The 15,239-nt window shown below is 55.4% G+C and overlaps 1 protein-coding gene across 4 annotated transcripts in view; it reads right to left on the reverse strand.

The window, feature by feature from the left end:
• The window catches only part of OSBP2 (oxysterol binding protein 2), a 180,683-nt gene that overhangs the window by 31,636 nt on the left and 133,808 nt on the right, over nucleotides 1-15,239 (reverse strand). For all 4 annotated transcript variants that reach the window (XM_045458323.1, XM_045458322.1, XM_045458325.1 and 1 more), the window contains one exon: nucleotides 1,757-2,013. In XM_045458323.1, coding sequence (XP_045314279.1) covers nucleotides 1,757-2,013 — 257 coding nt within the window. The remainder of the gene's footprint in view (nucleotides 1-1,756; nucleotides 2,014-15,239) is intronic.

Consider the following 15,239-nt stretch of genomic DNA (forward strand, 5'->3'; position numbering starts at 1 on the left):
TCTGTGCCTGTCACTGGAAGAAGTGCGGTGACCCAGACCCGTAGAGTCTGGGGGCTCTAAGGAGGCCAGCTGGCCGAGAGGGTTAACACAGGAAGATGACAGTATGACCAATGATGGGATTAACCCGCAGGGCGGCCGCATGGCTGTGACCCAGCAGCCTCTCAGCAGGCAAGCACCAAATACCCCTGAGCGCTGTGGACAAAGGTCTGCACTTGCTGAGCTCAGGGAGCCAAGCACTGTGGATGCTGTGCCTGGGAAGAGGGGCGCACGTCCTCAGCCCCAGGCCCCAGGGTACAGATTCCTAAGGCTTCCTCCTGCACCAGGGGTGGCTCCAGTGGCAGGGTGGGTGTGGGTGGTGGATGTGGTCTACTTGCCCCAAATGGACTGTCCATTGTCCCAGTGAATCAGGCTCGGGGCAAGTCTCTGATGCCCCGGGGTCTCTTTTGCCCAGGGGTCTTGGCCTGCAGTGGGCTCCAGCCTCCACCTTCCCACCCTGCCCTGGATGTACAGCCTAGTCCCAACTCCTGACCCTGCTCTGGTATGAACCCCTTGATTTGGAGGCTGGATCCCCCATCTGGCGCTTGCTGGGCACCAGTACTGTCCATTGTCTGTGGCCAGCCTGATGGTCTGCCTGAACCACCTTCCCTGGACATGGGCTGCCTCCTCTGAGGTGGCCTCCATTTCTCCACATCTCCCCTTTCTGGTCCCTTTGCCAACATGCCACCCTGGTCCTGATGTGTTCCTCCTGGGGGCCGTCCCTGGGAGGAGGCTATTGCAGTGAGACCTGTGTCTGCATGGGAGAGGCCTAGAAGAGCATACACATCTCAGGGAAAAACTTACCAGGCAGAAGGGAGAAGGTCCCAGAAGCACAGTTAAGCATTATATTCTCTGCCACTATGAAAAGACCCTCCCGGGGCGCCTGGGTGGCACAGTCGGTTGAGCGTCCGACTTCAGCCAGGTCACGATCTCGCGGTCCATGAGTTCGAGCCCCATGTCAGGCTCTGGGCTGATGGCTCAGAGCCTGGAGCCTGTTTCCGATTCTGTGTCTCCCTCTCTCTCTCTGCCCCTCCCCCGTTCATGCTCTGTCTCTCTCTGTCCCAAAAATAAATAAAAACGTTGAAAAAAAAATTTTTTTTTTAAATTAAAAAAAAAAAAAAAAAAGAAAAGACCCTCCCAGCTCCCAGTCACAGCAATGTGGTTTCTAGAAACCCATGGAAAGCAATGACCCCCAAGGCTGTGCCTCTTAATTTACAGACCGTGGCTACTCATTTGGCTACTATCAGATTGGTATGACCCATGATGGCAGGTTCATCTTTAGTCCTTCTGGCTAAAGGAACCCCCAATGCCCGTCTTCTACCCACGTACATGCCCCTGTGGTTACTGGGTCCTGATCCTGTTACATCTGAGTGGTGAACTAGGGGAAAGAGCAGTAGCAGTTGTTGTGGGTCAACGTGGCAGCTGTGTCCCTAATGTGTGGGCAGAGCCACCTGCTCAACTCGGGCCCTGGGCTTCCTCAGCTAGGCCCGAATCACCTGCAAGCCTCGAGATTCCAACCCCCACTCTGGTTTCCACCAGACAATCACAAAGAACACAGGAGGGAGCCAGCTTTGGGAAATGACCTGAAGCCACCAAGAAACGGAGTCCTGGTTTGTCAAGCACCCCGGCCGCCCACTCAGGGACTGTGGTGCTGGTGTCGGGGAGCCGCTTCCCTTCTGGGGAACCCTGGGCCAAGGCAGTGATGCCAGTGGGCACTTACATTGATCATAGCATTTGAGGTGATGCGGAAGAGGGTGGCCCGTTCGTTCACAACCTTCAGCTTCTCACTGCTCTCGTATGGGATTTTGAGGCTGTCCAGCTCACTCAGCGAGCGCTGGAGGGCGGCACCGTGCTTGGCGATGAGGTCATTGCACGTGCTGAGGTCGTCCAACTTCAAGGAGAGGCTCTTGATGGTGCTGTGTAGCTCGCTCTTGTCAGCTGGAGAGGCAGTCTCGTCGTCTTCGTCCCCAGAGTCATCTGTGGAAGGAAAACGAGTCGCCGTGGTTATTAACCGACCAGCACAGCACCAAGGGGCCTACATGGCCTGGGCCCAGGAGGAAGGAGCAGATAGAGCCACTCAAAAGAGTGCACTGGATGGTGCCAGCTCCTGCTCCTGGCCAGCCTTCCAGGGTAGGCACAGGCCCTCCTGAGTCAGGGGGAGGGGATGCAAGGGGAGACCAGCTCGATGGACAAGGCCCGGCCTGCACTTTGGGGGAGAAGGTCTGCAGGCACCCGTCTGCATGTGGGGCACCAGTCCCCTAAGCTGTACCTTACAGGCCAGGGTGGACTGTGCTGGGTGGAGAGGTGGGGGCTATTGTGAGGAGCAGCTCTCGTTGCAGACCAGGGACCCCGGATGAAGGCAGGCTCCTTTCCCTACATCACAGGCTCAGCCTAAACTGACCCACACTTTCCTGCCGGCCTCACTTTGCTCTCTGCCCGTGCCCAGCCATGCCCAGCTGCCCCCTGTTCCCTGCGACACTTGAGTGCTCATGCTTGGGGCCTGTGTCTTTACAGCCTGAAACCTCCTCACACCTCCCCTACCTTCTCAGAGGTCTCACCCCTACCCAGCCCCAGCCCAATGTCACCCTATCTTCAAAGCCTGCCTGAAGACCCCCCAGGCCGTACTCCCCTGCCCTGTTTCTGCCCCATGTCATCTTCCCACAGGCCCTACCCAACTCCCCTGCAGTAGCCGGGCCCCTCTCATTTATCAAACGTCTTTCTGTCCAGACGCTGGCTGTAGCATCTCCATGGCCTTGTCAGGCGAGGGACTATACCACCCCCCAGGGACAGACAGGTAGCTGAGGACCAGAGAGGTGAAGTCATGCCCCAGGCCATCCAGCTAGTCTGTCTGCCTTCACAGCTACCTTCTTCATGCCAGGCTGCTGGGGCCTCTGTGAGTGGGCCAGGCTGGTGCCCACTCTCCTCTGTGCCAACCCCTCTCACCTCTCACAAAGCTGCCCAGGTGCCCTTCCTGGGAGTCCGGGGTGCCTTGGAGCCCAGCCCACTGCCAGCCCTGGCTGTGTCCAAAGGGAGGCGGGGCTATGGGGACCCCGAGGGGGTGCACTGCAGTGGGTGGGGTAGGTGGGCAGCTCGCCTGGCCCCCGCTGCTACTTTAACAGACGGCACAGGACAATAAAGAACCCAGAACCTGTAACTCCCAGGGGTTTCTGAAATGTCTTTCTTCAGAAATAATCAGCACAAAACTTTTTTTTTTTTTGTAAAGGAAATCTGTAACCCAAGATACAAAATTAAAAAAAAAAAGGAGTATACTGTGACAGAATAGAGTTCTTCCCACGGCAGGCAGGGTGCGTGGGGGTGGCCACGGCTGAGTTACTGCTCTGAGCATGCCCTGAGCTGGTGGCAGTGCCAGGACAGCCAGCAGCGTGGGGGCTGGGTGGGTTGGAGGCTGGGGGTGCAGTGTCCACTGCAACCCTGTCCCTGCTGGTCATGGGGGCTAGCGGCCAGCATCCAGGCTTGGGGCAGAGAGGGCTCTCCCTCTGCCCACCACAGCCAGCCCAACTACAGCGCAGAAATGACCCAGTGTCGGAGACCACACGTGCTGGGTCAGTGTCTGGGCCCCTCGCTTGATCAGTGTGAGTGCTGAGCCTCATGGTGGTCAGCAGACAGTGAGAAATGAGAAAACGCAGGTTCTGAGACGCCAAGCCACCAGTTTAGGGCCCTGCTGTCAAGGGGGCAGAGCCGTTTCTGAATCCAGGTCTGTCTGGCTTAGAGCCTGGTCTCTCAGTTACAATGCAATCTCCTGTCACCTTTCCAGGTTCAACATGTCCAACAACCAGATTGGTCAGCCACCGACCTGTCAGAACAGCTGCAGTTGTACACTGGGAGGGGTGTGTGGGGACACGCTGGCTGCGGGTCAGCCTGAACGGGACCCTCTGTGCTCTAAGCAAGAACTGATGAGAGGCATGACTAGGCTACCTCTGAGCATCTGTCTGTGTGGTGGGCAGAGGTGGGTAACCACACCTCTACTTAACTCGTTGTTATGCAGTACACCTTAGTAAGCAGCTCTTAGGGTCCAAGTTCAGGTCCAGTGGCCGGGGACACGAGGATGTACTTGTTCTGCTCCCAAGCTGTGAGCTGTGTTGTTCGGGCAGGGCTGGGAAGATTCTTGGGTCAGCGGTTACTGACCAGCACAGTGTGTTCTATGGGGATGGGCAAGGAGAGTCTCTCCCAGAGGGACAGTGAGATCAGGAGAATGAGGGAGGGAGGGCGGGTGTGTGGGCGGGGCAAGAGGGAGGGAGGGAGTGGGTGAGTGACGGAATGAATGATCTTGGGCTTTTCACGAGGCCCATCCACGATTCTCAGTGGCATGCATGGAGGTAGCAGGTCACACACACCAGTGTAGTGTCTGGAGAGAGGCATGAGCAGCAGGAGTGAGGCACTGAGGAATTGACTGGAGAGGGGGGGTGGTAAAGGGCCTCTGGCACAGCTAAGGAGCCTGGGCCTTCATCCCTTGGCAAGAGGGAGAGTGTGGGCATTTAAATAGAGGTCCCTGGGAAAGATGAGATGGGTGGTAAGTGGCAGGATGAGCAGACTGAAGGGCCAGAGTAGCCACAGGAGGCCAGGGGTTGGAAAGAACAGGACCCCTGAGCCCAGCCCAGATGTGCTGACGGCAGCACCCACCCAGCACCCACCGAGCCCCAAGGCCATGACCATCTAGTGATGGCCGCACTCCCAGGCAGTGCCCATCCCCAGCCAGTCCTCTAAGAGGAGCGGGTAGATGTCACTCAGAAGCTGATGTGCAGCCCAGCCTCTCGCTTTCCCACAGGGTCATGGCTGTTCAGACACATTCCTGAGCATAGTGCTGTGAACTCCCACCCAAGCCTGGGTGGAAGCAGAGCTGAACCAGGAAAGGGACTCTGCCTCTAAAATGATGAACCCTGGGGCACCTGGGTGGCTCAGTCGGTTAGGCGTTTGACTTCGGCTCAGGTCATGATCTCACAGTTCATGGGTTTGAGCCCCTACGAGGGGGCTTTGTGCTGATAGCTCAGATTCTGCTTCTGCTTCTGTCTCCCTCTCTCTCTGTCCCTCCCTGTTTGAATTCTGTCCCTTCCTCTCTCAAAAATAAACATTAAAAGAAATTTTTTTTAAATGATGAACCCTGACCATGCTGAGTCCCCAGGTCTCAATTTGGGGTCAAGGGTCCTTGCAATGAGCAGACTCACACTGGAAAGAGAGACGAAACTCATTATTAGAGATGTAAATAAAACTAATGTGATACTAGTCAAGTTAGAAAAAAGAATGAATGGTGCTGGATTAGCTTAGGCTTTCTGAAGGATAAACTGGCAGATACCCGTCAAGAGTTCTGAAAATGGCTCTTCAGCTTCTCCCTTTCAAGTTTTTTGGTTTTTTTTGAGAGAGAGAAACAGCAGGGGAGAGACAGAGAGGAGGCAGAGAGAGAGAGAGAGAGAGAGAAAATCCCAAGCAGCCTCCATGCTGTCAAGTGCAGAGTTGGACGTGGGGCTTAATTCCATGAACCATGGAAATCATGACCTGAGCTGAGATCAAGGGTTGGACACTTAACCGACTGAGCCACCCAGATGCCCCCCGCTTCTTCCTTTGATGGGGGGACTCTATTGGTGGGGAATTTGGTCCAAAGGAAGGCAAACACTTGTATGCACAAAGTTGTTCAGGCCTATGGCTCTCAAGTTTATGGTCTTGGACTCTCACGCTTTTTATGACCCCACGTATCTCCTCTGTTCAGTCCCCATCTCCACAAAACAGCAAACACAAAACCATCCACAAATGTAAAATCCTATAGAAATTTTGCAATTTTGTATATTAATACAAGAACAGCAGGTACTGAAATCTAGGGCCAAGTCAAAGCCATGCTCCTGGGCACAGAGGGCCCCCTTGCCTGCCTCAAAGCCCACGTGAAGGCCAGGATTTAGTACGCTGAGCAGTTCTTGGGGGTGGGGGCTGCCAGGTTGTCCTGGGGTGGTATAAAAATGAGGTGGTCAGAGTGAACAGGCATGAATGCTGCTTCGTGTGGCTGTCTTCCTTCTCTGAGCCTTGGGATCCTCGGGTGGACAGTAAAGACACCAACACCTACCTCACAGGTCTGGGATGCAACTGAGTGTCAGGTGGGCCACATCAGGTGGGATTATCCCCAGCGACAGCAGCAGCCACACCGAGGGGATTTCTGTGCACCTGGCCTGGGAAACAAGATGCAACGTTCGGAGAAGCACACCCTGGTTTTCATGTGGTGGCTGAACCCAATGCCCCTCCATGACCTTCTGGAAAATGCTGGTCCTTTAAATGGAGGTCTACCTGAGCACTGGGAGGGTGAAATGTTTTATCAGCCAGGACCCGGTGCCGACCCGGGCTCGGCCCCAGCCGAGTTTCAGTGGAGACTGGGAAGGAGCCAGTGGATCCCTAGCAGGTGGTGTCTCTGCATAAGGCCCAGGGGTTAAGCCAGGAGTGGGGGACTGGGGGTGGGAGAGCTGCACTGCTGAAGTGCTGAGGCAGGGAGGGAGGTCAGCGGGGCAGGGATGTGGCCCCAGGCTCAGAGCTGTGGTGGCACCTTCTAGGGCTTCTCAGGGCCGCTGTGGAGAGCATCAGAAAATGTCCTACTTTTCTGGGCCCCTCCTCAGCTGTTGCTTTGTCTCCATTCAGAACAACTGGTAGAGCTTCTGGGGAGGCAGACTCTGGCCCTCAGATAAAGGACAAGTGTCTAACGATGAGGGTGGCCCAACAGGACAAGAGGAGGTGATGGAGGAGCATGGCTCCCAGCCCTCACTGTCTCTTCCACTCACTTCTCTCGTTTTCTTCACAGTTGCTGTCAGCTGATACAAGCATGGCAAGAGCATTCTGGCAGCCTCTTAGGCTGTCGGGTGACACAGGATGGTTGTGGCATGGCCAGGATAAACCCAAGAAGGCAGACTGGTCCACGAACTCCCTCCAGAGCATGGATGCTTTTCGGTTGTGCCCATTGCCTCCAGGCCATGCCTTTGCTTTCAGATGGGAAAACTGAGGCCCAGAAGGAGAGAGGTGCTTGGTCAAGGTCAGACGCTGGAGCAGCAGCAATGGCAGCTGTAATTTGCTTTGACTGAGCCCCCAGTCTGTCAGATACGGCCTAGACCTTGGGCAGGCTCTTTCCAAGTGGCTAAGGTGCATTTGTTGAGGGCTCAGAGCCTGGGTTTTTGGGCAGATGATCCAGATACCTCTCCCAGGAGGGGAGTACATGGGGAGCACTGCTGCTATCAGAGCCTCCTCCCCAGGCGGTGGGAGGCTGGCCTCTGATCCCATGTCACGCACAAGCTGCTGATATCAGGAGCCCACAGCGCTGAGCGCGGGCACTCAGGTCTGCTGGGGCAGAGTGCTGGGGCTCACTTTTTCTCTCAGCACAGCCTGAGGGTGGGGGAAGATAGGAGAGGACAGGGGACTGCCTTTATTGGGCAGCAGGTGCGAGCAAAAGGGCCAGTGAAAGGACCCCGAAGTGCACATGGCACCTGCCCTTAGCTTGGTGAGGATCCTTCTGCCCATCCTTCCTGTCAAATCTCTATCCCTTCACGGGGCTCATCTTTCCCCTTCTCTCCATGCACTGTCATGCTGGCCCTGCAGTGCCCCTCACTGGCTGCCTCCGCCAAGCTCCCTGCAGTCAGTTGCTCTGTTTCACTCATTTGGCTTCTGGCTGGCTCTGCGCCTCGCTGGTGCCCTCCGGAAATGCTGCATGAGTTGCACTCAGACCCAGCTTGGGTCTCAGCAGCTCAGGAAGCAAGGTCTGGAAGAGGCAGCTTCCCGCAGCGATGAAGCAGCTGGATGAGATGGCAGCATCCTATCCTTGCACCCTTAGCACCCTCATTTTACATGGCCATTTTCCACCCCTCAGTGCTGGCCACACTGCGGGGATCTCTGTGCATCTGGCCTGGGAGATAAGCAGTAAGGCCAGGAGAGACACCCTGGCTTCTGGGAGACCATGCACTATCCTCTAGTCCCGGAGCGAGTGCCCACCCTCACCCTGCAGAGTGATTTCTCTTTATTGCAGGACTAACGCATCTCATCTTGCCCTGCTCTTCCCAGCCGAGGTCATCTCATGCCCCCTCCGAAACTGTCAGGTTTGCCAGGAGGAGGACAGAGCCAGAGTGTCTGCACTGGGGGGGCCTAAGGACCCTGCCACCCTGTGCCCTCATCTCCGCGAGACGGCTGAGGCTCAAGGCAGGGGGTGTCTGGGCCAAGGCCACCAGAGTCAGGGCAGGAGCCCACATCCCCACACTGCTGGCCTCCAAGGACACAGCTCACAGAGGACAATGACCCCAGGGAATCTAACTTGAGGGGCAGTGATAGGGAGTACAGGAGAGCTGAAGGGGGCAAGATGAGGGCCTCTGGCAGGATGCAGGCAGCATGGGACTTCTGCACGGGCAATGCTCATGCCCTGCTTTGCAAAGGACTGGCTTCTCCCCTTCTGTGCCTCCCAGCAGGGCTGCCAGGGCCATCTTGCTGAACTCCCACCTTGCTTCCCCAGGCCTTTGCTCTGTCTGTGTACGGCTGATCCCAGCACGCTAACACTCAGATCAAACCTTCACAGAAAAGCGACCAAGCAGGAATCCTGGTGAGTTGCATTGCCATCTAGAAACATCTAGAGATGTTTCAGAAGGCTGTGGCTTCTGAAACAAGGACGCTGGACATGGAAGATGGAGAAGCCGACTCTGCTCTTCATCTTCCCCAGAGAGGGCACTGCGCCAAAGAGGACCTGCACCTTCTAGCAAAAACAACTTCTCAGTAACTGCTGAGGAGCTTGGCCTGACATTCCTCGGCCAGTGGCACTCCCAAGCCTCCTTCACTAAAGCAACAGAAGCAAATAGCAGCTCCAGACTATGAAACATGAAAGAACAACTGACCTGGCCTCCAAGGCAGACTCAGGACAAGGCACAGGCAGCTCTTGAGACAGCGAGGCCATGTAAAACAAATGTTCCAGCCTATTCTCAGACACCACCATTTCCAGAAAAGTACGGATTCCTAAAATACCCATCAACTTTCACCAGCTACACACCAGAATGAACTTTTTGTTAGAAGAGAATAAATCCACAAAACTCAGGTTACCAGTGTTATAAAGGCAGCAGTCACAACTTCTCTGTCCATCATGGCCAGGCCAGCAGAGTGTGGCAGTGGCCTCCCATCCACAGCGAGCTCTCTGAGTGTATGAGTTTCCAACCCTTAGTTGCTATACTAGCTTGGCTAGTGTTCCCTGACCCCCACCCCAAAATTCATGTCCTTCCTGGAACTTCAGAACGTAAAGTTACATTCCAGTTACAGAGGTAATTGGTTAAGATGAGGTCATACTGGAATAGGGTGGGTCCTTAATCTATGACTGATGTCCTTATAAGAGGAGGAGAAAAGACACAGAAATATACATGATAACAGAGACGGAGACCTAGGGGACAGATGCATTCACAAGCCAAAGATCTATGCCAACTGTTGTCGGCAACACCAGAAGCTGAGAAAAGCCTGGAACAGGTTCTTAGGCCTTTGGAGAGCACGGCTGTGCCAACACCTTGATTTCAGACTTCTGGCATCCAGAACTGTGCAAGAATAAACTTCTGTGGTTTTACGCCACCAGTTTGTGGTGATTTGTGATGGCGACCCTAGGACATGAAAAAGACAGCTTAAAACAACGCTTTTTCATTACCTTACAGTTGTTGAGGTCATAAGTTGTAAAATCAAGGTGTTTTAGGGCCCTGATATCAGCCCTAAAATCAGGGCTGAATTCCTCTGGAGGCTCCAGGGGAGACTGTTCCTGTGGCCTTTCTGGCTTGTAGAGGCTGCCCCTGTTCCTCAGCCTGTGGCCCCTGCCTCCATCCTCAGAGCCAAGAGAGTAGCATCTCTGCGACTCTCAGCCTCCTGCCTCCCTCCTATAAGGATGCTTGTGATTCTACTGGGCCAGGTGGATAATCCAGGAGAGTCTCCCTATCTCAACATTCTTAAATACATCTGCAAAGCTCCTCTGCCATGCACAGGTTCTGGAAACTAGGCCTTGGACATCTTTAGGGGCCACACCAAGTAGCTGTGGCTGAGCTGCACAGCAGGCCACATTCTCACCTGTCCTGCTTCATCATGTTTGATTTGCTGCCCTGGGGTGTGGTTCCTGGATGCTCTCTCATTAAATGTGGAGACCTCTACCTGGGCACAGAGGCCTCACAAATTCCTCTGTACCCCCTCAAAGCCTGGCACATATATCTTCCTGACCCAGGGAGGAATTGGGTTCTGAGCCAGGCAGTCCTGCTTTGACCCCACGTGCTCTGGGTTAAGTGCGCTCATCCATATGCTTGGGGATATCAATACCTGCTCTGGAAAAGGATTTAAGCAGCCAGTGTGCAACCAGGGCAGAACTGGGAGTTACTGGTCTGTGGCCCACCAAGATCCCTGTCACCCTTATCAGTATAGCTCACTTTTGCACAGAACCAGTCTTGAGTTTACTTCAAATCGTAGAGGCTGGGAGCCACAGGGAGAGAGTCCCTGTATATTGGCTGTGCCCCCGCCCCTGCTCCCCACTCGGGCTCTCCTCAATGCCTTTAATAGCCAGCTCTGGCTGAGGAGCCTGCTGGGGACCCGCACCAGGGCTGGGACCCTCATTCACCCTCTTTCACTGGGGGGCCTCCTGGGAAGGATTGGGTTGCTATGGAAATAGTGCAGTGGAGCCAGGTAGGCTATTTTTAGAAGTAGAGCTTTTTTTTTCATCTTTGGAGGAAAATGGATCAGATTTCTGGGTGGGGAAGCCCTGTCAGGGGCAGCAAACACAAGCTTGGAACCAACAAAAGGCTGTGAAGGCTGGTTTGGAGAGGGCAGGGAGACATGGCGGGGACGCGGGAGTCACAGGCCCTGGGGCCACCCCATATTGTACTACCTCTTGCTTGTTTCTCTGGGAAGCCTGGCTTTGCCCTCACCTGCCCATGAACTCCTTGGGATCAAGGCATGAGATGGCCAGGGGACACCCCTCCCCTCACATGCTATGCTGGAGATGTGCTGGAGATGAGGCCCTGGCTGCGAAGGGACCTCAGGACAGGCAAAGCCAAGGCCAGAGGGAGCCAAGCACACACCCCTCCCCCTCTGCACCTGCACCCAGCACTAGACTGGATGAGTTTTATGAGGAGGTGGTGCAGCGATGGGTCCTGACCACAGGGGAAGAGGACAGGTCTATGGGGGTGGAAGGACAAGCACAGAGGCCCCAGCAGGGTCCTGGGCAGGGAGGAACATTGAGGAACATTCAGAAGGCTCATCCATCTCTGGGTGCCAAAAAGGCAGGAACTCCCCGGCCCCCACGCCCAGGCCCAGCTTGGAGCAGCACCTGCCATTGCCCCTCTTTGCTTCTCCTTCCCGGCTCTTCAGCTCACCCTGTGCCTCAGGTGGAGATCTCACAGCCTCGGTGTTTTTCCACTTTGGCCCCATTGCCTGGATTTCTTTCCCCCTCTACTCTGTCTGGCAGCTGGCTACTTCCCCGAGGCCCAGGACCCAGTTGTCTCAGTGTCTGTGTGTCCTTGCTCACCCCAGGCTGGCCCCACTGGCCCTGTCCTGGCCTTCCACAGGGAGAGAGACCCTGCCCCTGTCACATGGCTGGAGCCCGCATTAGTGCAGCATGGGCCCCACTGCGCCTGGGGCCTGAGACCCAACTTCCCAGCGGCAGCTGCCGGGCACTTACATCACCAGCAGGACTAACCCTGACCCAGTGGTGCCCCATTGAGCCAGCAACACGGTTAATGGGGACAGGCACTGCTCCCTTTCCTCCCTCAGTGGCCACATCTCCCTGGGGCTCCCAGATGCCCCACCGGGAGGACTTTCATGCCCATCCTGAGCCAGAAGGACTCTGCGCAGGGAGCGCATCCTTGTAGTTTGCAGTCTGGCTGTGCAAGGAGACACCCCACTGCAGGGCCTCTGAGGAGACACAAACAAAGCAGGTATCACTTTCAAGTGAGAACCGCGGGGGCACTGCACTCTTGGCAGAAAACAGCCATTTCCAAGCTGCAACGTTAGCGCCCTGAAAATTCAATTACGGCAGGTTTGGTGGCTTTTCTTTAGATTTCGGGAGGTTTGTTAAGCTGCCGGAATTCGATCGCAGAATCTAATCAGCTGGCTGCTGAGAAAAGAAACAGGCCTTGAGGCAGGTCTGCGGGATGTCAAGTGACTTCAGTGGGTCTGAGAATGAACAGCCTGGTTGCTCAGTGACTGCCTGCCCTGAGCTTCCATATGTTGTGTCGTTCCCACGTCCAACACAGTACTCGGCAAGAATCACACCCAAAGAGGAAAGGATGGCATGGAAAGCTAAGGATCATGCCCAAGACCCCAAGGCTCCCAAGAGGTGGAGATGGAATTGGCAGCATGTACAGAGAGCCTGATGGCACCTGCCACTCCATATCCCTGGAGACGGGGGTCCTGCAGCAGCTTGCCTGCACCCAGCCCTGAGATGAGGCCCATGCCTGCCCTGGAGTGGGCAGGCAGGGAGGCGAGACTTACTTGGGGGGGTGGCGCTGTGCCTCTGGTCCCCTGCCCTGGAGGAGACACGCCAGCACTCTGCCCCACTCGAGCAAGGGGGAGAGGGAGGCTAAGAGGTATTTGGGTGCTCCTGAGTGCACAGGGAGCCTCGGACCTCTGACAGAGAAGGGGCTCAGGAGCCCCGGGGTGAGAGTGTTGGAGAGGGGACTTCAGGCTGGGGTAGGGCCCTGAGAGGCCTTTGGGAGGAGGTGGCTGCCTTACAGATGCATATACTATAGAGGGGTGATGCTACAGGGAGAGGAAGGAGCGGGAGCACCAGGCCGGAGCACTGAGTATGACCACTCCTGACATGCAGTGCATGAGGCAGGTCGGAGGCCTCGGTCCTGGACAGTGAAGCACGTGGATCAGGTCACATGTGACAGGGAGCCACCGAGGGCTCATGGGCATGGGGGTGGCTGCCAAGGCACTGCCAGTCCTTCCTGACTGGGGAAGGTCTGCTTTCCCCTAAGTAGGTCCTGTGGGGCATTAGTCCTGTAGGGAGTTCGGCAAAAAAAAGGAATCGATGATAGAAAACAAAAAACTTTGGAAAATAGGATGAATGACATCCCTCCCCAAAGGGGGGCAAGTGTGACTCAATGCTTGGAGAAGCTCGGCCTTTAGGGCACTAGAAGGTGTGTCAGGATCTGATTGGATGGAAAAATCAGATAATAATAAATAATAAATTGTGAGATCCTGGCAGGCAGATGGAAAACACAAGCCAGAGTACCATCGTTGTCTTGGCCTTTGGTCTGTGACTCATCTCCCCTCCTCTTTCACTGGTGACCAGCACAGGGTGTGTTGAGGGCATCGGGGTCCCAGTGAGACATCTGGGCTCTCTAGGAACTTCCCCTGGAGTGGGGTACAGGGGTGGAACCCTAACTAGGGACAGCTATCAACAAGGCCAAGGGATGGGGGCTGAGGGATGGGCACCCTAGGCTGACATAGAAACTGGGCTTTCCTTCCATTCTGCTGGAGCTGCAAAGAGGCAGAACCCTCATCCCACAAACACATCTGTGGCAGCCAAATCTCTGATCTTCCCAGGAAAAAACACTCACTGGGACCCCTTGGCAGGCTACAGACTCCAGCAAGCAGAAGGCTGGCAAAAATCCCCAAGGGCAAAGAAACCCATCTCCTTTCCTCTCACTTGGAGGGGGCTGGGGCACAGGGTCAAAGCCAGGAGCTACAGTGAAGGGTGAAAAATAAGTACACATGACTGACAGGATACCCACAGAACCTGGTGCCTCCCCTACTCAACAGAAGGCTGTGATCAGGAGCCACACACACAGTATTCTGAGGATACTGAACAGCTCTGGAAGCAGGGCCCACCTCCTCCAGGGAAATGAACACTGGCACAGGGATGGAACATAAAAATAGAGGCGCATGCTCCAATTATGGCAGCTGCTGTGATGCTGAGGCCAACCTGCCGCCCACGGCCTCCTCCGTCCGGCAGAGTGCCTAGCCTACCTTGAGCTTCCACTTCTAGGGGGTGTCCTTGAAGGAATAGGGGTGCTGTTCAGAGTCTAGCACTGCAGGGAGCTGACCCCCCTCCCAGGGCTTCTGGTTCACTTGCCTGCCTTGTCTTGCTTGGTTTGAGTCTCGCCCCAGGGTCCCAAGGTGCAGAAGTGGGTTGCTCCCCAGCCAGCTGGAGGCAGTTGCATGGGGGCTGGGCCCCATGCTACTGCAGCCCCCTCCCCCAGTGTAAGCTTACTGGGGCAAGAAGCTGCAGCTTTCACCTGAACCCTTGGTTAATGGGCATGGGACCAGGGAGAATGATCCTTTAATGGACTACAAGGAACCCCATCTGGGGGTTTTGCTCAGCGCAGACATCTGTCTCAAGGCCAAAGCAAGGGGAACTAAAGTCTAAAGCAAGGTCTGGCAACCTACATGTGCGAACCCACTGATCTGTCCCAGACGGCGCCAGTGCTGTTGAGCAGGTCACTGGAAACTACTAGTTTACATTTTCCTGGTCTGTAGACAGCCACGGCTGCTTATCCTTGGAAACCATCTAATGCCCATGTAACCACACTAAAGAACTTTCCACATGCAGCTGCCTCTAGGCGTCAATGACAAGGAGTGAGCTGAGGCAGGGGGCCCCAGGGTGGGGAGAAGGGTCCTATCACTAGGAGCCATGTTTTCCTGGTTGATCCTCACACCCCCAAGCCAGGCACGGAGGAAATGCTAACTAGGAACCCGCTGAATGAATGGATGACACCAGAGACAACGGGTAGAAAAGTGTTTTGCGAGCTGCAGCAGCATGCAGGCATGAGTGGTGGGGAGGATTATGGTGCTGGGATTAGGAGAAAGGTCCAGGTTCAGGGTCTTCCTTTATGCTGCCCCTGGCTCTTGAGTTACGGCAGGAATCCAAAGTGAAGTGAATCACAACCCAGGTGCCCTGTGACTCACCCCCTTGGCCAGGCCTCACTACACAGTCCTTGCAAAGATCCTCTTTCCCACCCTGCAGACCTTCTTCGGGCACCCTTCCTCCTCTTCTGGCTGCAGGGGGGCAGGTGGGGCCCCTGGCCCTGGAGGAACTCTGCAGGGAGGGCGAGGAAGAGACCCAGGGTCCCTGTCAAGGTGGAGTCTCATACCATGTTCCACTTTTTGGCAGAGAGGCAAATCTGTGTCTTAAACGAACAAGGGGAAACAGTAGCCCCTCTCATTTAATTGCCTGAGTAAGAGATGTTCTCCCCTTTCATGAGTCTAGCAGACCTGGAATTTAT

Source organism: Leopardus geoffroyi, chromosome D3 (genome assembly GCF_018350155.1).
Source record: "Leopardus geoffroyi isolate Oge1 chromosome D3, O.geoffroyi_Oge1_pat1.0, whole genome shotgun sequence".
NCBI lineage: Eukaryota > Metazoa > Chordata > Mammalia > Carnivora > Felidae > Leopardus > Leopardus geoffroyi.